This window comes from Falco naumanni, chromosome 1 (assembly GCF_017639655.2).
Source record: "Falco naumanni isolate bFalNau1 chromosome 1, bFalNau1.pat, whole genome shotgun sequence".
Lineage (NCBI taxonomy): Eukaryota > Metazoa > Chordata > Aves > Falconiformes > Falconidae > Falco > Falco naumanni.
The window spans coordinates 1,392,130-1,413,221 of NC_054054.1; the positions used below are offsets into that span (position 1 = coordinate 1,392,130).

Below are 21,092 nucleotides of genomic sequence, written 5' to 3' on the forward strand. Positions count from 1 at the left end.
TCTGTAGTTTAGAGCTTAATGTGTAACATACTACTAGTTGTATATTAGAGCTAGAGTAAATTTAACTATCGCTTACATTTCTGCACACAGACTACAGATAATAGAACTGAAATCCTACACATACACTCTGTTGCAAAACAAGGATGAACATTGTTAACGAGTTACAGAAATCATGCAATCACTTAACCCAAACAACAAATGCTAATAGAAGAATTTCCAAGCTTAAAAAAAAAAAAAAAAAAAAAAATCAATCAGCACCACTGTTGTTTTTACCCTGGGAGGAGATAACAGGTTCACTTCAGTTTATATAGTATTACTTGCAGGTTCCATCTGAAAGACCAACCTTAAATTTTCTGAAAATCCCAATTATTCCCAACCGAGGCAGTTAGAGAAGAAAGGATGCATTTCAGTGGTAACCTACCCATGGTGAAATGACAGGGAAGTTTTCTTCAGTAAGTGCATATAAAACATCGTCACGGTTCATACAGATTACTTTGTAATCAGTGCCATGCAAAAACAGGGCATAGTTCACTTCATTAGTGAGGCCATGAAGCTAAGATTGTTTTTCTGTCTACAATAGAGGAAGTGGTAATTTGGTAAGAAGTTTTAGAAATAGAAAAAAGCAGGCCAGCTAGAAGCTAATGAACTTAAGACACAGTTGGACTTAAAAGTCCCACAACTTTACAGACAGGATGAGTTCAACTGTACCATTAACTTGCAAATACCCGTATTCTCTGTAGGGGTTTTTTCTGCTTTTTTTTGGCAAAAGATGGATAGTAAAAACTTAAAAATACAATATTCCTTGAATCAGAAACAGTAAGATATTTTTTTCAAGCCCAACAGAAGCTGTCAGAGTTTTTGCTTACTTTTGGCAAGGGTTTGTACATGAGAAAATCCTTTTTTAAAAAAATGAATGTGTCTGCTAAGTGTAGCAGAACAGCACTACTACTAAGTTTAAAGAAATATTTTTAAGACAAAATATGAAACACTTTTTAAAATTCATAATTCTGTACATAACATCAGAATGGTACATTTTATAAATATTACAACACACTGTCAAATTAACTTTCTATTAAAATACTTGACACAAACTAATCCTTTCCTTTACAGTAACTACTTCTGCACCACAAAGCAACCTACTTTATTAAACCACAGGTGTTACTACATGTGTCTCACGGAGACAAGTATTTGTGTTCTTATACAAACGAGCTGACTACGCAGTACAGTTACAACTGGAACAGTGACTTGAGGAACACTGTTCCGGGGCACTCACCACCTCTGGTGGCGCACACTAGCTAGCACACAGCGGCACAAGCACACCGCAGAGCAAGCCATGGATGTTCCCGACTCCTTTCAGAGACAAGTCCTGGTGGATTCAGCTGCAGCAGCTCGGGATATTACCACTCAGCTGTCAGTACTGAACCTTCTATGTTCACAATCCACAAGGCCATCTTCAAAATAACAATAATTGGGATTGTATTAATCTATTTGCGCTTGACTGCCCGAGTCACCTGAAGATACAAGCGGCCGTGCCAGAAGGGCTGTAGGTAGGACAGGCAGAAAAGTTATCTTAAACCACTACAGAATATTCAGTAAGAGCTCCTCCGATGAATTGTTGTGGCTTACAGCAAACTCTGTGCTCTCAAGATCAAGCGACACAAGTGAATCCTCCAAATAAATTACTTTGTTGATGAAGTTCAACAGCAGGCCATTAAAGATGGCTGCTCTAATTAGAGCTTTTTTCCAGCTTTTAAAGACACCAACTTGGAACAGAAGGCAACGATCATTCTAAGGCACAGTACACAAGCATCTAAACAACTACTTATGATACATTAAGGTGTGCTTTTATTACTCAATTATTTTATTCAAGTAGACAAAGAAAAATTAAAAGTGCTTATGACAAGACATGTTCATTTTACTTGCTCCCCCCTATTAACTTTTCCTAGCTGAAGTTTAGCAAAGATTCAATCAAATGATCAGCACCACCGATTAAGAAAATTATCAAACAGATCTTCAAATATCTACGGAACAATCCTCGAGATGCTCAAGTTATATTGCAAATGAATCCTGGCATCTCTAGACATGGAAAAAGGAAGAGACAGAACCAGCTTCGTTAGCTGCAGGTACCTGTCATGCTCTAGGTATTCAGCTGCTCCTCGGCAGGGTAAACGTGCTGCAGCAGAGGGCAAGCACACAGCCTACTAGTGACAAGGAAATCACTGTGATTACGATTCATAACCTCACTACAAAAAACAGGTGACAGGAAGATTTCCATTTGTCTTCACATACAGCCAGTGAATGCAATACTCCTTGAAGGCTTGTACTACCAGGGATGCTTTGATGTCCTCTCTATTCTAATGTATTATCAGCTGTTGTGAAACAAGTTAGAAAGGTCCAGAAGGAGATGCTCCTTATCTCTTAATTCAAGTTTTGAAATAGTCCCCACTACTCTTCAATCCCTTTTCCTTGGTTGCCAGCATTTGCATGGTTTTCTTTTCAGGACAAAAAAAAAAAAAAAACAAAAAACAAACCACTGGGCTAAATCTCAGGAAGACAAATATTCTCAAAAAAAATCTCACATGTAGAGACAGTGTAGTCCCTCGTCCCTCCCTGCCCTTTATTACAGATTTCTGTCAATATGTTTTTAAATGACAAAGTGAAGCTCCAGTTCAACGGTTGCTATTCATCACTTTTGGCTACTTAGTTCTTAAGAAAACAGACCACAAGACATAGTAGACACTTGCAACAACCATTCTAAAAAGTAACACCCGGGGAACGGTGCACTTTGCTCCTCCAAGTTTAGATGTTAATAGCCCAAAAGAAATTAAATGCAATCTACTACGTGCTCAGTTGGCTGACTTAGCAAAGGGCTAGAAACCATGAAGTGAAACTGAGTGAATCCTGGAATTTTATTACATGCAGCACCTAGGAAAGAAAGAAAAAAAAAAAGCATAATTTGATTAGTGTCTTTTGTCACTGTACTTTATAATCTAAAGACCCAGTTACTAATTCTACTACAATGGTATAATTATTCTTTTACAATCTGTTTAACCCAAGACATCTTGAATGTATTTAATTTTTAAGTAAAAATACAGTGCTACTGATGGCTGTAGTGCAATTAATGCCCTTATAACACAATTCAAAACAGTAACCTAAGTTAGGAAAATACCTCTTCTTTCTCTTTCAATCCTGATTAACTTAATGAGTTCCTCCAACACTAATCTCTTAAACACAGCACTATGGGAAATAAGAGATCAAAGAACAGCAATGAGCAGACTAACTAAATAAGCAGTGTTGATTAGCAAATTGTATTTCCTACTGATCTAAGGGTTCACTAATGAGATGCCTGGCACAATGACTGATCTTGCATTGCTTTGAAGCTATGCTTAGCATTCCCATTCTGCCTGCCTTATGCCATATCTAGGGGAGGCAAAAGCATTCTTTTTTAAAACCTTCAAATTAATCATATACAGACCAGGAAAACACATGAAGGTTGTAAATACTTTCGATTTTTACTAAGAATTGCATACATTTTGTGAAAGTCTATGAAATCCAAATATCTCAAGTCCACACTAGGACACAGTTGCGCAGCTAACCAGGCATTTGATATTATGAATGACTGGTATTCCTGCAGTGTTCAAAGGAAAATTAAAACCTTCTGCTTTAAAATCCACCTTTGGTTTTGTACTTCTGTGACCGTTAGAATCAACAAGCTTTGTCTGTTAAGCAAAATACATACCATAACTTCCATTTGTATTGGCACATATAACAGCGCCAAAGAACTTTGGAGCATGCTTCTGGATTCTGGAAATAACTTTCTGACAGGCTACCGTTGGGTCTGTTCCCATCCTCATATACTCCACAGCTTGATAACTGAAAAAAAGAAACCAACAGTGCCACAGCAACAGTTAGCCATACTCGGGTTATTTATTCTAAAATACCTTTGAGACACCTTGATTTCCTTGAATAATGGAAACACGTGATAAATAATCTTCAGCCAAAATTCATATTGGCAATTATTACTCAAGTTCTGCATGAAAAGTAATTAGAAACAGGACTAAAAAGGGACTGCAAGATGGCATCTATACCATCTATCGTTCTAAGGCAGCACCAAGCCTGGGATAACCCTCTGATCATCTGCAATAGAAAAGGCTAAGTAACAGATCAGCTAAAGAACTGCAAAACAGCAGTTAAAGAGTTAGTGGTTTCTATTTTTCATTGTATGATTAAGTTTGATATTAAAAGCTATTACTAGTTTTCAAAAAGGCCAATGCCAAGACAATTTTTCGAAGAAAATTGACCTCCCATGTTACATTACTGAAAAGTTACTCGTTTCAGTAAGCATTAGAAATTTTTTTCAGAAAAAAAGTTTCTGAAAGCCTCAAAATTGACACAGTTTATTTCATGAATATGAAGGTAGAGTGTTTTGATCAAGACTCTGAGCCACTTCCAAAATTTTTGCAAGCCAATCTTACTCTAAATGAAAGAGTAATCAAAATTAACTTCCTCTGTATCTACAGTATCATCAGACAAAAGATGATATGGGCATTGCTTGAGATCAATCAGTTGCATTTCCAAAATGCCCTCAGAAGGAATTACTTTTGTTGTCATCTTCTTTCAGAACCTGAAGATTAAAAGATAACACATAACTCACAAGCAAACACCACTAGATTTTGTTTTGATGAAAGATGCACATACCGAGAGCAACTCCTGTTACATTAAGGATCATCTACAGATAGTATTAACCACAGATACTATCAAAGTACTGCAGAAGAGAACTTTCCTTGTATTTTGAGACTCCCTATTATCTTTGATTTATTCTAACAATCAAATAGGTTCAAGTTATCTAAAGATAACTGCCTGAATATAAAGTTATATTTCACAGGGGTCTCTTGGCTAATCAAAAACTCAGTATGAATTTACTATCTCAAAGAAGGTGGGCAGAAAATATTAGCAATTTCTTATTAGCTCTTTGTTTGACACTTCCTTTACTTCTGGCAGGTCAATTCTGTTCATTGTTTTCATGTGGGAATATCTAAATAGCATGGGATTAGAAAATACTTGTATCTACAAGGAACCTGTGATTAACCAGCTAGTCTGAGTTGTTTTCTAAAACTCATCGGTGCCAACACAAAATGTTTTAAGCATTCCACCCAAATCCTTCAGGCTGCTAAACTGTAATGTAAGGTTCTATTGATTAACCTCATAGCGGAGCTCAACTCACTACTACTGTTGGTATCTAATACCTCAGGATAATTCATGAAGTTGTCAACTGCCTTGTATTTCAAGACTGGCTTGGAACAGCTTGAAACTCATTGAGGACATCTGTAAACATTAACAGCTAGTAGGCATTCGTAACTGCCAGTTTCAGGAAAAGCACTCAAGTCATACGACGGCCACTGTTTCATGTTCCTTCAAGCATCAGTGCCCACGATGTTCAGCACAGACTTCCAGAACTCATTCCTGCTGAGGCTGATCCACAAGAATGGCTGTCAAGACTCAGTGATGAAAACAGCGATATCTTATGCAGGTTATGCAACGACGACAGCACTAAAACACCTCTTCCACTTTCACATTAGATGCAACTACAGGATTGCTGCAGTGACACCTTCCTGTTGTCTTGAGTAATGTGAGACACCCCTCATCCTTTCTACAATTTGTAACACTTATTTCCCCTACAACAAAACACTTTAGAGGAGAAAGCTAATCAGTTCTGTTAAAAAGCATGCAGGTTGGGAATATACTCATTGCCTGTCTGCTCACAGCTTTGCAGTGTTAAGGGATCTATCATCAAGATATTGAAGATGTTACTTCTTTTAAGACAGATCATAAGGATGACTTGATTCTGCTGCTGTTCTTTCCCCTTCCATTCCTCCCTTTACTCTCACTTCAGCAGCCAGTAAGTCAGTAAATCTTCTTAATTACTTCATTTGCTGAGCTCACACTTTGCTAGAGAAAGCTAGCAAAGTCTGCCCTAAGGACAAACCTGGGTAAGAAGCGCATCATGATGTCACCATCCCCAGTGGCTGCAGCTCCTCCGGCCGTACTATCCGCGTAGGATCCTGCTCCAGCTATTGGCGAATCTCCTACACGGCTGTAGTGAACAATGGAAAAAACACAAAAACCGGTAACTATAGAAAACTGTAATTTACTAATTCCAGCGGGATTGCATTAATGTAACGGCTTTTGGCCTGGTGTTGGCAAGTGCTTATGACTCATGCACACTTTTAACTCTGTCAACCTTACTGCCTCCAGCTGGGTTAGCGTCAAACCCACCAGAGAACAGAACAGGTAAAGATGTCAATCCACTGCAGTCCAAAGTCTTGTCTTAAAACTACCACTAAAAGTGATCTGTGTTAACCTGACTGACCTGAGGCTTAATCCATTCTTACTAAACCCCTTGTTATACTGACTATAGCTACAGCAGTACGGTTCAGCCAGTGGGCAACAGTAAACAGCTGGGGACACTAGTTATGTTCAATAACTTGTTGCTAAATCCTGAAGTTGTCTGACTTGGTTGACAGAGAAGATTCCTAACTGGGTAGAAAAAAAAAAATATCTCAAAGACAAAACACAGCCCTGGGGCTCCAATTCTATATACATTTCTTCGGAGACTGTGCAGCTCCTGGAAATGCTTATTTGTCTCTGGTGCCTTGCCTTACAAGCTGCCTCACAACTGTGCCAGTTGTGTCTCTGTATGGTGAATTAAGCCAGCTGAAAAACAAGCATTCCTTCAAAGAAACACAAATCATCTTGCAAATGAATCGGTTTCTCAGTATTAGGATTCATGGCAGTACCCAGAAATAAGCAAGGCCATTTTGTGATCATCACAGTCTAAAACATACAACCTTTAGATAAGCTTAATATAGGAAATTAAATGGGGAAAAAGCTTTTTTGTAACACCAGAGATACTAACCCTGGAATTTTGTGGACTGCACCATTAGTAGATGTTCCAGAAGCAACAGTTCCGCTCCCACCAATTACAACCATACCTAAAATTTTCAACAGGTTTGAAACATATTCAGAAAGACTCCTAACAAATATATTAAATTGGCACTATGGTTATCAAACAGAACCACAATACCCAGACTATTCAAATTAATGATATCCTGAAACACAGAAAAGTTGCACTCTTAAAGAAAACAAGTTCTTTTTAAAACACATTTGGAAACTTTCTGGATGTATTACAAGAGCTCAAAAAGGAATCTAAAACAGTGACCGCCACACTGTTCAGAGCTGTACACTGCAGCTCGAGCAGCCACTGTTTCCTAATACACATCTATGTTAATCAGTAGAGACCAAGTAACTGGTGTCACCACATCTGCACCAGTATGACCAGAACAACAAAGTTCAGAAAATATAAATGGTACTTCAGGGAGATTAAAAAATACTGGAAGGATGAGCTTAAATTTAGCAGAAGGTGACATACTGCCTACCAAAGTAACAAGAATTATGTATCGGGCAGTCAAAGGTGTGGATGAGTCCACCCCTTGCTAATTTTGTGCTGGTAATGAGTCCACTGCCTCATGTTAGAGAAATGTAGATTACCACTAACAGGATTTGGGATCCACTGCTTCTCCATTGAGCAAGACTTCACCTCTTTAACAGAGGGCAGAAATTGCTGCTAGCATCAAACTCCAGTACAAACCGAGAGCCAAGAAGCAGAATTCAGAGAGCTGAATTCTAGTTCTCTGTCTCTGACCTCACTAAGCAGAACCTCCTTCTCACAGAAAAGTTTCCTGATCAGTAGAAGCTAAAAGCATAGAGTCACTGAGTCTATGGCCACCATTAGATTCTGCAAAAAGAAAGGTCATCAGTTCCTACCAAACTCCTAAATGCTTTCTGAATGAAGACTCTTCTCAAAAATCACAAGCAGACATTTCATTTATAAAACAATGGGGTAGAAGAACTTGAAGTTCAGTGAAGTACAAACTTAAGCACCATCATTTACTACAAAACAGCTTAGGACTAAATGATACATCAATTCCTGAACTGTTGAGCAGATTCCCCTCTCATCCTGATACCCCACTCTTCTAGCACATACTGAAGACTGTACATCCCAGTAAAGAAAGCTACCTACCAACATAAGAATTTGGTAGGTTGCCTGACTTCTGTAGAATGTTAATTGGTTATTAGTAGGGTGGACTGGGAGCAAAGAAGAAAGATTTACACTTGAAACAACTTGTTAATTCTTGGTATTGCAAATACTGTCAGGCAAAAAGTTCTGAATTGCTAAACTGAGAAAAACATAGACTAAACCAGAGTGCAAGTTTCAAGCCTACAAAGTATAAAGCTTGAAAGACATGAATCTCTAACTGCTCCAGTCCTTTTTCTGATCTGCTCATTAACTGGCTTACAGGCTTAGCAATTAACAGTCTTCAATCAGTAAACTCTTAGAAGTTTTTAGGACTACTACTGCTAATCTGTTTTAAGCACAGTAGTTCCTGCAGAAATTTACTGATTCAGTCAAAAGCCAGAATAGAAGAAAAATGAAAGCAAGCTGTATTTTATAAGTTTAAGGGCTGTTTGATAAACACTGCTTTCAGTTGGCAATACCACTATTTATTCATTTCTTCCACCGCTACAAAGCATTTTAAACTGATCTGACATCTACAGGGGAGACATGACCTAAGTTAACCATAACCAAGAGAAAAGTAATTTTTAACCTTGATCAGTTTTCTAAGCATATACAGCTGCCCAAGTAATTATGGCAAGGTATCAGAGGGAAAAGCACTAGGGCAATGACCAAAAGCTAAGGGCAAAGAATGAAGCAAGTGGCTGTGAGGCCAGTACACTGGAAAAAAAAGAAACCAAAACCAAATCCTACTTTTAGACACACCATTCTAACACATAAGTAACAGAATCTTGAAACCACTATACATAGGAAATAATACACATAGGAAATACTTTTCTTTAAACTTAGTATGTTTAAAATAAATTAGTTTCTTTAAATTAATCTGTAGGGAAATGAGGAAAAAAAATAAATCAGCATCAGTGTTACCAAAAATTGTTACCAATAGTATCATGATTATGAACACTTCGTGAGGTGGTCTGTTCTTCTTTACAGGTTACTTTTTCAGGCCGTTTGTATGGTCCACAGGATTTTGAAGAGTCTGGTACCACATTCTGTAATTATTTTGTAATTTTCATGAGTAATATATTATGCTTCATTACAGATACATTTTAAAATACTACTATCAATACCTATAACCTACCACACAGGCATTAGATGCCTAATACTTAAATTATACAGGTGTACTGAAATCCTACAAGTTGTTTCACTTAAAAAGTAGTGAATGACTTCTGGTCAGTAAAAAGTGTTTCCTACTAGAAAGTTATGCTGTTCAAATTAAAGATTCGCCTTTGCTCAACTGACTGGTCAAAAAAAAAAAAAAAAAAAGAACATGCTCAATGCTCATTCTTCAGCAAAATGAAGACAATTTTAAAGCTAAAAAATCCACCAGATGAATTGAGCTTGTTTTATTTATGTCAAGTCAGTACTATAGCCAAGATATTTTCACAACTGAAAAGCACAGTATCTATTGAATTAAAATGATTCAGCAATGCAGCATTTCATATCCAAGAAACAAGGAAGACCGTGAACAAACATGTAGAAATCTGTAACACCAATCCTCTCCCCTCAACCCTCCAAAAAGAAAAAAAAAATCAAAACAAAAACCCCAACAACCACCCAACCTCACCACAACAGGCAAGTGTAACGACAGCTGCACTAACCTGATGTCTTCACAGGTCTGCATAAAACCTAACTATTTAAGGACCTTAACTGCTACTACAAGATTTTCTTTCAGAAATTTATACACGCACTGCTTGCTTTAGTTTGACAAGTCCTGTGCAAATTTAGAGCTAAAAAAATAAAATTAATTCCTACACCAAAATGCTACTGCGTGAAGGTCAAAAACAACGCAATCTAAGAAGTAAGAGCTAGAAACATACTGTTCCTAGTCTACCAAATACTTGGTAACTCCAAGTTTGTTCTGCTTAATAAGCAAAACCTTTTTTTTCTTCTTCACATGGAAAGCACTACTTTATATAAGCTGAAAGGAAGGCGCAATGATGCATTACTGACTTTCTAACAGCCACCTGACCCCTTCACCACCACCACTGCCCCATACCTTCCAGTAGTTTGGCTGGCAGCTTTGATTAAGCCACTGTGAATACATCGAAAGAGATTTCTGGGTCGTTAAATCTTCATACGGAAACCCCATTCTTACAGCAAACAGGGAGGCTTGAAAAGCAACAACAAAAGCAAAAACATTAGTCACTTTTTTTATATATTTTATGATAAAACATTCATGTAATGTTATCTAGAAATCAATAAATTCTACATTCTCTACAAAGATGAGAAATATGTCTTCAGGGAGCAGTATCAGCCAATAGTGATGTACAACTGCAGTAACCAACTCTCCCTCCACTTGCAATATCAGATTTCCTTAACTTAACTACAACTATGTTAACACATGAAAGCTTTACCATTGAAAGAGAAACAAATTCAGCTCTGTTAATCAACTGGACACAAATAACCTGGAGCAAGAGTGGCCTGGGCTGTCTATGTCACAGAAATATTTAAATAAACTATACAAATAATAGTATATTTTCCTTAAAAGCTAGTCTTTTATGAAAGATAACTAACATAGCAGCACAACTTGATTGCCGAAATCAACCCACCAGCTTACATCATATTACACTTCTTCCTTGCAGTTTTAAAAGTGACTGCTTCCCTGTTCTGAAAATTAATACAGTATGTGTCAAGGCAGCAAAAGAAATATCAACACAAGCAGTGAAAGAATGCTGCACTTCTAAGAATGGCTTTTATCATTAGGGAAAGAGAAAAGAAAAAAGATCAACTGTTCTTTCATCTTTTAGCTGTACGTATTATCTAGTTAACAGCTACTGTTGCTGGATTCAGATGCTTGAATCTGTATCACCAATCCAATGTCACTATAACACACAGCTGAACAAGCTTCTCCAATCCAAGAATTAAAAGCTTTCAATTATTTCTGGACAGCTTTTCTGTGTTTTCCTTAAAAACCATCACAATTAAAAGTCTCTTGCACTCAGAGGAAAAGAAAACTGACAGCTTCAGTTAAACAGATATTTATTTCCCATTTCTAGAACAAACAGGCAGGTGTTTGGGGGGTTTGGGTGGTTTTTTTTGTTTTTGTTGTTGGGTTTTTTTCAAAGTAACATTGTGGTTGTGCACGCTTGTCTGTCATTCTTTCATGACTTTTGAATCCTTGTTTCTATTCCAGGAAACAGAATTGGTATTTTTTACTTTCTGAACTTCTTCGTGGTCTAAATATTGATAGGACAAAAAGGGAAAAGATCAGGCACGCTGCGATTATGAAACTTTCCTATCTGTTGGAGACAAACATGAAAATTTCTTGGCATAGTAACCAAAATAATCCTTTTTTTCCTCACTTTTGAGCATCCTGCGCTGAATGTCCCTCACCAGACTCAGTTCTACATTGGTATACATGCCCTTTCTCCAAGACTTGTCCTAAAGAAATTAGGCAACAAATTGAGAAAGCGGCTCTTTTAACAGCACAAGAACTGATTAGTGTTGCTATCTGTATCTGTTCAACAAACGCTACACCACAGGCAAGGGAACTACAGGCTGGTCAGCCTCACCTTGATCACTGAGAAGGTGATCGAACAACGCTGGAAACCATATCCAGGTACCCGAAGCTCAAAAAGGTGATTTGGAGCAGCGCTCATGGCTTCACAAAAGGGAAGTCATGCTTGATCAACCTGCTGACCATCTATGATGAAACAACTGATTCAGTAGATGAGGGGAGAGCAATAGGTATTGTCTACCTTGACTTCCGTAAGGCTTTTGACACCGTCTCCGGCAAGATCCTCATGAAGTATTAGCTGGATGAGCAGATAGTGAGGTGGACTGAAAACTGGCTGAAGGGCTTAGCTCAGAAGGTAGTGATCAGTGGTATGAAGTCTAGTCAGAGCCAGTAATTAGCGGTGCACTGCTGGGGTCAACACTGGGCCCAGTAACATTCGATACCTCCATTAATAATCTGGATAATGGAGCAGACTGTACGCGCTCTGAGCAAATTTTGCAGATGATACCAAACTGGGAGAAGTGGGTGAAGCACCAAGGGGATTACTCTGGCATCCAGAGTAACCTCAACAGGCTGGAGAAATGGGCTGATAGATTCTCATGGAGTTTAACAAAAAGAAGTGTAAAGTCCTGCACCTGGGGAGGAACAACCCCATGTGCCAATACATGTTGGGGCCACCCAGTGGTAAAACAGCTTGGCAGAAGACCTGGTTCCGAGGTGCAGCAAGCCGAAAATCAGCCAGCAATGTGCCCTGGCAGCAAAGGCAGGCAGCAGCGCAGGCTGGGATCCAGCATTAGGAGGAGTGTTGCCAGCAGGCTGAGGGAGGTGATCCTTCCCCTCTGCTCAGCACTGGGGAGGACACACCTGGTGTAACGTGTCCAGTTCTGGGCTCCCCAGTCCAAGAGAGACTTGGACATACTGGAGACAGTCCAGGGAAGGGCCACAAAGATGATTAAGGGACCGGAACATCTCTCCTACAAGGAAAGGCTGAGAGAGCTGGGACTGTTCAGCCTGGAGAAGAGAAGGCTCGGGGGTGATATATAACACCTGAACGGAGGGTGCAAAGAAGATCAAGCCAGGCCCTTTTCAGTGGTGCCCAGTGACAGGACAAGAGGCAATGCACACAAACTGAAAGGCAGGATGCTCCCTCTCAACAGCAGGACACACTTCTACGCTCCAAGGGTACCAGAGTTGCCCAGAGGTTTTGGAATCTCCCTCCTTAGAAGTATTCAAAAGCCATCGGGATATGGTCCTGGGCAACCAGCTCTACATGGCCCTACTTGAGCAGGGGGCTTGAACCAGAAGACCTCAAGTCCCTGCCAAACTCAACCACTCTGTGATTCTGTAATACATCCTCTTCCTTAAGTTCTCTACATACTGAAGTGTTTTTTTTTAAAAAAGAATACCTAAACTACTACTTTTTTTGAGTCAAAGTAAACAGAACTATGAAGACTATTCAGGTATCATGGCACTAACAGATTCCATCAGTGCTTTTAACAAAAAATGAAAGTTTCACTTTACTTTCATTAAAATTTCGCTACCAGGCCACACATTCAAAAGTGATCAACTAAAAATTAATACATGCCACAGCTTGCCTCTTCCTCTGTAGTGTCAACCACTCATAGAAATGAAGTTAAGAGACATCCCTGGAATATATACTAAATACTTTAAAATAAAAGTTCAGTTTAATTATTGGGGGAAAAATAAGGAAAAAACACAGCTACTTTGCATCTTGAATAAAAAAAGCCTGCAGAGATTATAAACATTTCTATGAAAAGTTTTTACTATTCTAGCTAGCTTTCTGGTGAAAATGTGAATATTTTTAGAAAATACACTGTTGTTTCTCTCATATGCAGATTTGAAAGTTCCAAGGTATTCTTCTGAAGCTACAGTTCTATTATCTCTTTATCAATCTTCATCTGGTAAAGACACCTATAGTTTCCTTTATCCTAGTTCCTATTTCCACAGAAAATACATTCTTCCACAAGAAGTATTATTCTTTCTGAATTTCTCCACTGATTTGATTTATTCACTAACATTTATCACCATCTCCAGTTTTTACTCAGATATATCTTCAGCTTTTCTGTCTTTTGCCACTACTGCTACACAGTTTCTTCTGAGGAAGTTCTCACTGACAGCAAGGACTCGGCATAACAGCCTTGTCCACACAACTCCATTATGCAAAGAGCCATCTTACTAGGCTGGAAAACGTATTTTAAATCAGCACTTTAATTCTTCCATTTCTTCATCTTCCCTATGCTTTCTGCCCATTCTACTGATGAAAAGTCAGAAACATTTTGGTAACTACCAACTGAGTATTACGAGCATTTCTTCCTCCTCCGTTTAACACTTGACCAATTCCTTTTTCAGTATCACCTATGAAGTCTCTTACCAAACCCACTTGTAACCTAACCATGGCCAACTGCTCCAATTAAACAGAATCTGCAAATCTCTCTTTTCCGAACTTGTCAAACACTGTCCTGTTTTGTTTTTTTTTTTCATAATTTTATTTTACTCCATAAAAAAACTGCTGTTACATTTATCATTCTGTACACATTAATTCCTTCAAGAATCTTTTATTTTTTCTTATCAATTTCAAAGCACTTGACTCACCCTTAATGCTCAGATATCAATTTCCACATTCTTTCTAAGCAGGCACATACACTTTAACAATTCTTAACTGTGAGCCAAGTAACCTTCTACTCACTGCTCATACACCTTCCTGGAATGTCCATCTTTTTTGAAGCCATTATTCTAAGAGCAGCAGCTCATATTTTAAAAGCTCAACTATACCTCCAGTTTGCTATCATTCTTTTGTTGTACAAGGAATACAGCCCCTAATGTAATTTTTTAAATTCAAGTGCTCAGTAATATTTTTAAACTATTAAATACCGCAACAGTGCTCAATATACACTAAACGGTAAAGTGTAACTGTAGCATCTATTAATTCTGTCATTTCTTAGTAAAAGTTACTCCACAGTTTTAAATAAAATATTTACATCTAACAGCTTCTACAGTGTCTTGTATCAAATCAACTTTGACACCTTTGGTATCAGGGATATTAGCAAAGCCTTGGAACTGCAAGTCAGTATTTGGAGTTAAATTGGTGGAAAGAGCATGAAATTATATTTTTCTTTTCATGTCCAAATAATGGACTATAACCTAACTCATACACAAGTAATAAGAGAGTAAACACTTCTGAATTAATTGACTGGATTAATTTGATAGTCAGGGAATTCTACCACCTATATATATGTATATACAAATATATGGCAATTTTAACAGGAAGTGTTTTAAGAAGAGCGTATGATTTGGAAACAGTTAAAGGAATAATTACCAGACTCTCCCACTAATAATGTATGCTTAGTGTATTCAATGACCTTTCGCGCTACACCAATTGCATTTTTTACATGTCTGAGATCCGCAACTGCCCCAACTTCCATAGTGTCACTGGAAACAAGAAATACTTAAGTTATTAAAAAGACAAGGAAAATTGTACATTTTTCGTTACACAAAATCTGTTCTCATCTAAATTAGCCAGCTTGCTGCTTAACATACTGCTTCAATTGTTCTGTGCCATAGATAGATGGCATCACACTAGTAGGGAAAAACTTTGTACGTGTATTGTTTCACAGGCACAGGGATGTTGCTCAAGTAACAGTAACTCCACCCACAGTAATATTTTCAGTAGTAATTGGTAACACGAACGACACGCTTGCAATTGCTTTTAATCAGGACAGCTTTAACTGGTGAATAAAATATAGAAGAGAGCTGCTCCAGAAGTGAAATATTTATGGAAAGAATGTAAAGGGAAAATTTAGAACACTACAAACCATCTGCTTTGCAACTGTTGTAGCTAGAGCTGAATTACTGCACTACATGTAAAGATTCAGTAACAACAGCCACTCTTCTACCCATTAGTTTTTTTCCTAGTTCCACTGGTTAACATATAACTTGTCCCACAGTCTGCCCTAAACAACAAGACCTCTGTAACAACTCTTACGTTAAAGTGTGCTAAAAATTACAGAGACCACTCTTTGCTCCATGGAGTTTTCTTACCCATCCATAATCATTGCGTCCAATGTTGTTTCTCCACTTTCATCTGGGCTTCCTCCATATCCCACACTCCCATCGCATTGGTCAATCTCACACTGACTGCAGCCTCTCTCAACCGCATCCAACTCAGAACCTCCCAACTGTAATACTCTCCAAGCTGTAATCAATACAAATAATTAAAAGTCACCAGTGAAAACCGTCTCCACTACGGCTTTAAAGAAGGTTTTAAAGATAGGCATGATGAAGACGCACTACAACAGTGGATAAAAAAATAAACTGTAACTTATAGGCAAAATAAAGTAAAAATATAAATATGTTCAGACAAATGCAAAGCATTACTTTTCTAAATATTGTTTTACTTTCATGCCAATTAGTGTTTTTAATTGAGAAATGAAGCTTTTTTCCTGACTGGGAAGGCGTTACTTACTAACAATCATCACAACTTCAATATATTAAATAACCTCCTCTGCCCAGAATCAACCATTACTTTATCACTGTTCGTTTAAAGCCTTTTGTGAGGAGGGAGAGAAGGAAGCAAAACTTTTGTCTCAAAAAAAAAAAAAAGTTTTAACAAGCAGTCCTCAAAAGCTTTGTAAGAGAGTAAGTGTCCAGCTGCAGTATTAAAAGATCTAAACCACAGTGATCTAAAAGATCTAAACCTACATTAGCAACTATGTAAGAACAAAAAGAAAGGAGAAATTATATACAAGAAATTAGTCTCCGTATTCTTCTGTTCAGCCCTTAGTCTTCTATTCTTTAGAACGCAGCTCATGGTGCAGTTTTGTAAGACGTTACAGACATGCCAAATGACATGATCTGAATAAACTGGGCCTGAAGGCTTTGCACCTATGATATTTCACAACGCTGGACCTCAGCCAAGATTTTCCAATATACCTGAGCTTGCAGCTATCGACAGTTGCAATCCTGCTTCCCTCTCCTTGTGCCGGTTCTGGTGCTCCATCACCTGCCAGACCCTGCACAGGAGAGGCAGTGGAAGCATACAGCACACAGCTCTTTTTGGCAGAACTGTATTATTTAAACTATTACACTGTCTCACCCATCTCAGGAAGCCTCATCTTTACAAATGCCGCACACACCAAGGAAACCTAGCATCCAACTCCGCATATGCTTGTCTTTGTTAGAAGCTTAAGTGTGAGCAGTACTGCTCCAATTCCTATTACTGTTATTGCTGTGAGTAGCCTTAGCGCAAGCTTTCACTTCTGACCTACACAAGGCTTTACGGGAACCCGTTTCACTAGCAAGGCTTCTACAATAAGGGGTTATTTACAACTCAACTATGGTAAAATAGCCTACAAATCTTTTAAAATAGGTACCCACAACTAATATACCTCTCCAAGGAAAACCTTCAACTAGCAATAACATCACAAAACACCACAGGACTCCAAAAACACATGTTCAGAACTATCTAAATCTTTGGGGGCAAAGATGAATCTCAGAAGGGTGATACTGAAAATGAGATGCCGCTGTGAACGGCCACAAGACTGGACGCCACATTATTAACAAAAGAATGTTTTAAATTTAGTTTTTCCACAGCTCATACCGACCACCCCTCACCTACTTTTTCAAAACCCAAACCAAACCACCCATTTTCCCCAGCCTTGAAAGTTAAACCATGTGCTTCCCGGGGCTCAGCGCCGCAGCAGCACGATGGCAAGGCCAGCGGCGGGGCTCGGCCTCGCTGTGCGGTCCGCTGGCACCGCAGCACCCGGCCCAGCCCTCCCGGGCCCGGCTGCGGCCCTTCCCAAGCAGGCGGCGAGGCGCAGCACCCCGCCGCTAGCGGAGCCGTTTAACGGCAGCAGGGTCCCAGCCCGCTTCTTTTTGCCACACATAGGCGCGGTCACGCCTCAGAGGCTTATTTATGTCTCCAAGCCACCACCGTGCCCGCCCCGCCGGCCCCTCAGCGGCAGGGCGCACCGTGAGGCCGAGCGGGCGGTGCGGCCCAGCCCGGCCCAGCCCGGCCCGGCCCCCCCGGTGGGGCACCTGTCTCTGCCGCCTTCCTAAACGCCCAGGTGTTGATGACTACGGGCAGGGCAGCGGCTGAGGCGGCGCCCACCAGCTGCAACAGGACGAGCAAGAAGGGCGCGACCACCATCCACCGCCGGCCCCCGCCACGTCCCGCCGCCGCCGCCGCCATAGCCGCCCGGCTCGGCCCCCACAGCACCGCCGCGAACCGGGCTGCAGCGGCAACGCATGCGCGCACGGCCCCGCCGCGGCGGAGCGATATGGCGGCGTGGGCCGCGGCGCAGGGCGCTGTCCGCCACGGGGCGGTGGTACGGCCCCGGCGGGCCGTGCTCTTCCGCAGGGGCTGGGGCGTGCTGTGGGCTGCGTGGGGAGCGTGTTTGTGGCAAGGACAGGCCTACGTGCCCCCCATGCCACCAGCAAAGGCCGAGGCGCAGAGTAGATTAAAACGCGCCTTGCATGTACTGTGTGTCGGGGGGGGTGCTTGGGCCAGGCCCCCTGTGTGCAGGGCACAATCCAGGCATGACATTAGGGGCTGCGGGGCTGTGGCGTGGGGGCACCCCGGGTAAAGGGTGGGCAGAAGCCACATGCGCAGGGTGCGTGTGCGTGCGTGTGCGTGTGTGTCTCGCCTGGTGAGCATGTATGCTCTCGTTAAAAGCAGTACAGAGGTGTTTCTGCGAAGGGTGCGTTTGGGGATCTACTGTAGTGAATGCGGAAGAATTTGTCAAAAGCCTCGCTTGGTAGAAATCATAAAATGTGTAACAGGCAATACCTTAGCCCTGCCCCTGCCGTTCAAGCTTTTCATTATAAACCATTAGCAATAGTTGTAAAGCCACTTGACGCGTTGCCATAGCAGTGTGGCTGTGCTCAGGCCCACAGGCCTGCCTGCTGTCAGCGTGAGGCACCCGCCTCGGCAGGGCTGATTGCGCTCAGGCAGTCGCTGATCATCAGCTGGCTATTATTTCTGAACAACGAGAAAAAACGTGGCTTCTGCTCCTACCAGAAGTGAATAACAAGATATGCTTCTTTCCCTTTCCCTTTGCCTTTCCCTTTTTCTTTCTTTTTCCTCTCAGCTCACTTTTCCAGCTCACTCTCGTTGCTCCTTTTCGATATTTGATGGGCCAAACTCAATTACACTTTACCAGCAATGTCACTCGTCTTGTATTTATAGTATGTGGAGATACTTGGACCTCATGTGTGACAAGCTGAATCTTGTAGACATGCATAAATTGTAAGTGTACCCAAGCTAGTTTAAAAAGCCTGAAGCAATATTATTTTTATTATAACAAAACAATCCACAGGCTTTGGAATTAAATAGTTGTCACAAAAGAAACGTACTGTCCTTTATTACAGAAATCCCAAAATAATAAAATACAGTATTGTATTTGACTGTAGTAATAGCATGGCATTGGTTTCAGCCAGTTCCCAAAAGCAAAAGTACAAGTAGTCTAGAGAAACCTTTACTCAGGTAAGTACTGTTAGCTGATTTATTTCTGATGTTACTGTTCTTACTTACATCACATGTTTCTGTGTAAAGCTGTTAGGGAAGGGAAAAGGGCCAAAATACAGATCCGAATTGACATTAGCAGAAAGAAAACAGGAAAATATTTTCAGAGAAGTAATTTAGTAATAAGTGAAGAGGTAAATATAATCAAACACATTCCTAAAATTGATTAATTAATGATATTTTTCAAATATTGTTGTCTTTTAGCCAGATAAAATGGACCATTATGAAAGAAAAACACTTCGATATGGGTGCAATTCAAAAAAAGTATTGACTGTGATGGTCGCATCTGCAGGCTGAGCCTGCACAGCTGTGGAGAGAATATTTTGTACAACTTGAAACAGCATAACATTATGCTTTGAGGCCCGTGTAGACCCTCAGTTGGTACTGGGTTCTGTGGTATCTTTCTAACTGGCTCTCAAATGTGAATGACTTCCTGCAAGAAGCAAATGCAATAATGAATCCATGCTTTTCTGTATACAGTGTTATTTAATATAATATTTTTTATGCTAACTGGAAAAAAACTGACAAATCAAACACTGCTCTCAGATACAGTTCGTAAAATCAACAGCAAGATCGATAGAACTCTGGGTTTACATGCTGAAAGCTGAGAATTTCAGCAGTATCTGTGCAAGTCAACTTTGCAAGTCCGTTGTGCTACATCCATCCAGGCTCTTGATTTGCCTTCTGTCTCTGATATAAAGTATTTTAAAAACTCGTCTTTGAATTTGAAACTTGTTTGTATTTTTTATAAAAATTAACTGTTGTTTTATATGATTTCTTCCTACATCAACAGTGAAAATGCACCTTAATCCATTTGTTCCCCAATACTTAGATCTTCAAGACTAAGATAAATGGTGATACTGGTAGACTTTTGTCTCTGCAGCTAAAAAGCAAACCAAGGTTTCCACAAACAGAATTTGTCTTCAAATGCATAATACTGAAAAAAATATTCTGGAGAAAGACTTTTGTGGACAAGGGATTATTGAGAGGATCTACAACAGACAACATACTGTGACTGAATGGCACTGAGTAATTAATGAAAAACACAGGAGGAAATTCACCTCTTTCACTGAGAGTGTCTGTTCCTACAGTGGCTGAATTCTGACCTCAATTATATCTGTGTGACCTTATCTAGCACCATCTGTTCAAAAATGCATGCCCATCTCCTTTTTGCTGTCTCAAATCTTCCATAAGTGTGCTTTGAAATTTAATGAAGTATTGTATTTATAGCTGTAATTTGTTTACAATTTAATCTTGATTTTACTTACACTTTCTAATAGTAACATACACAAACACAGGAAAAGCAAATCTGAGAATAATTTTCTTAATAAAAATAATCTACTGTTTGATTAGCATTTGCTATGGAAACTTATTGAAATGTGAAATAATTTTTTTTTGACATGTAGGATTTTGAATCCATCATGCTTCTAATTAAAATGTATTTTAAAATCGCCCTGTGTTGTGGTTTTCTGTTTTGAGTAAATTTGTGGAAGCACTGTACTCTTGAGTTTTTAATTCCCCCCACACACACCTTTTGATCCCTTTCATGACTCCTTACAACACATGTGTCCTCTCATTCACTCAACAACACTGGAAAGGATGAAAAGATTTATTCATGGTGAATGTCTCCATCATCTACCTCTTAAATCTCCTAGGAAAGACCCTTATGCCCTCTTTCATGCTTGAGAAGAGCTATGTATAAGCATTTTCAAAGCTTAGTTATCCTCACCTGAATCCTCCATAAAACTCAGCATCAGTGTGAGGTCTGTCAAAATGTGTAATGTTTAAATAACATGATTATCCAGGCCTCTGCTTCCCATACCGTTTTCATGTCTTCCTCAGCAATCTTTTTCAATGTGCTATGTGTTCTCTTTCACTTGTACTGTAAGGTCTTTTAGGTATGGGTTGTCATTTCATTTTAAGTTCATGCAGCATATAGCACCAGTGTGTTCTAG

The 21,092-nt window shown here is 39.7% G+C and overlaps 1 protein-coding gene across 4 annotated transcripts; it reads right to left on the bottom strand.

The window, feature by feature from the left end:
• Nucleotides 1-1,826: 1,826 nt before the first annotated feature.
• Nucleotides 1,827-17,828, bottom strand: AGA (aspartylglucosaminidase). 4 transcript variants are annotated; one of them, XM_040599968.1, is made up of 10 exons: nucleotides 17,652-17,746; nucleotides 16,545-16,624; nucleotides 15,654-15,807; nucleotides 14,932-15,044; nucleotides 10,134-10,246; nucleotides 9,015-9,126; nucleotides 6,917-6,992; nucleotides 5,987-6,094; nucleotides 3,740-3,873; nucleotides 1,827-2,925 (listed from the first exon to the last, which is right to left on the bottom strand). In XM_040599968.1, the coding sequence occupies exons 2-10, from the start codon at nucleotides 16,609-16,611 to the stop codon at nucleotides 2,825-2,827; spliced, it is 978 nt and encodes a 325-aa protein (XP_040455902.1). In that variant the 5' UTR covers nucleotides 16,612-16,624; nucleotides 17,652-17,746; the 3' UTR covers nucleotides 1,827-2,824. The 4 variants fall into 4 exon arrangements, with proteins under 4 accessions (XP_040455902.1, XP_040455629.1, XP_040455806.1 ...); XM_040599695.1 differs by lacking the exon at nucleotides 16,545-16,624 and having other exon boundaries at nucleotides 17,586-17,824; XM_040599872.1 differs by lacking the exon at nucleotides 16,545-16,624 and having other exon boundaries at nucleotides 17,652-17,821.
• Nucleotides 17,829-21,092: the final 3,264 nt, after the last annotated feature.

What these genes read in the sequence shown, in the direction of transcription:
- AGA (XM_040599695.1), bottom strand. Translation starts at nt 17,805, where the DNA reads ATGGCGGCGGCGGCGGCGGGACGTGGCGGGGGCCGGCGGTGGATGGTG. An exon ending in GACGCAATGATTATGGATGG is followed by an intron (nt 15,045 to 15,653) that starts GTAAGAAAACTC and finishes TCTTGTTTCCAG; the next exon opens with TGACACTATGGAAGTTGGGG. An exon ending in GCCAGCCAAACTACTGGAAG is followed by an intron (nt 9,127 to 10,133) that starts GTATGGGGCAGT and finishes AAATAATTACAG; the next exon opens with AATGTGGTACCAGACTCTTC.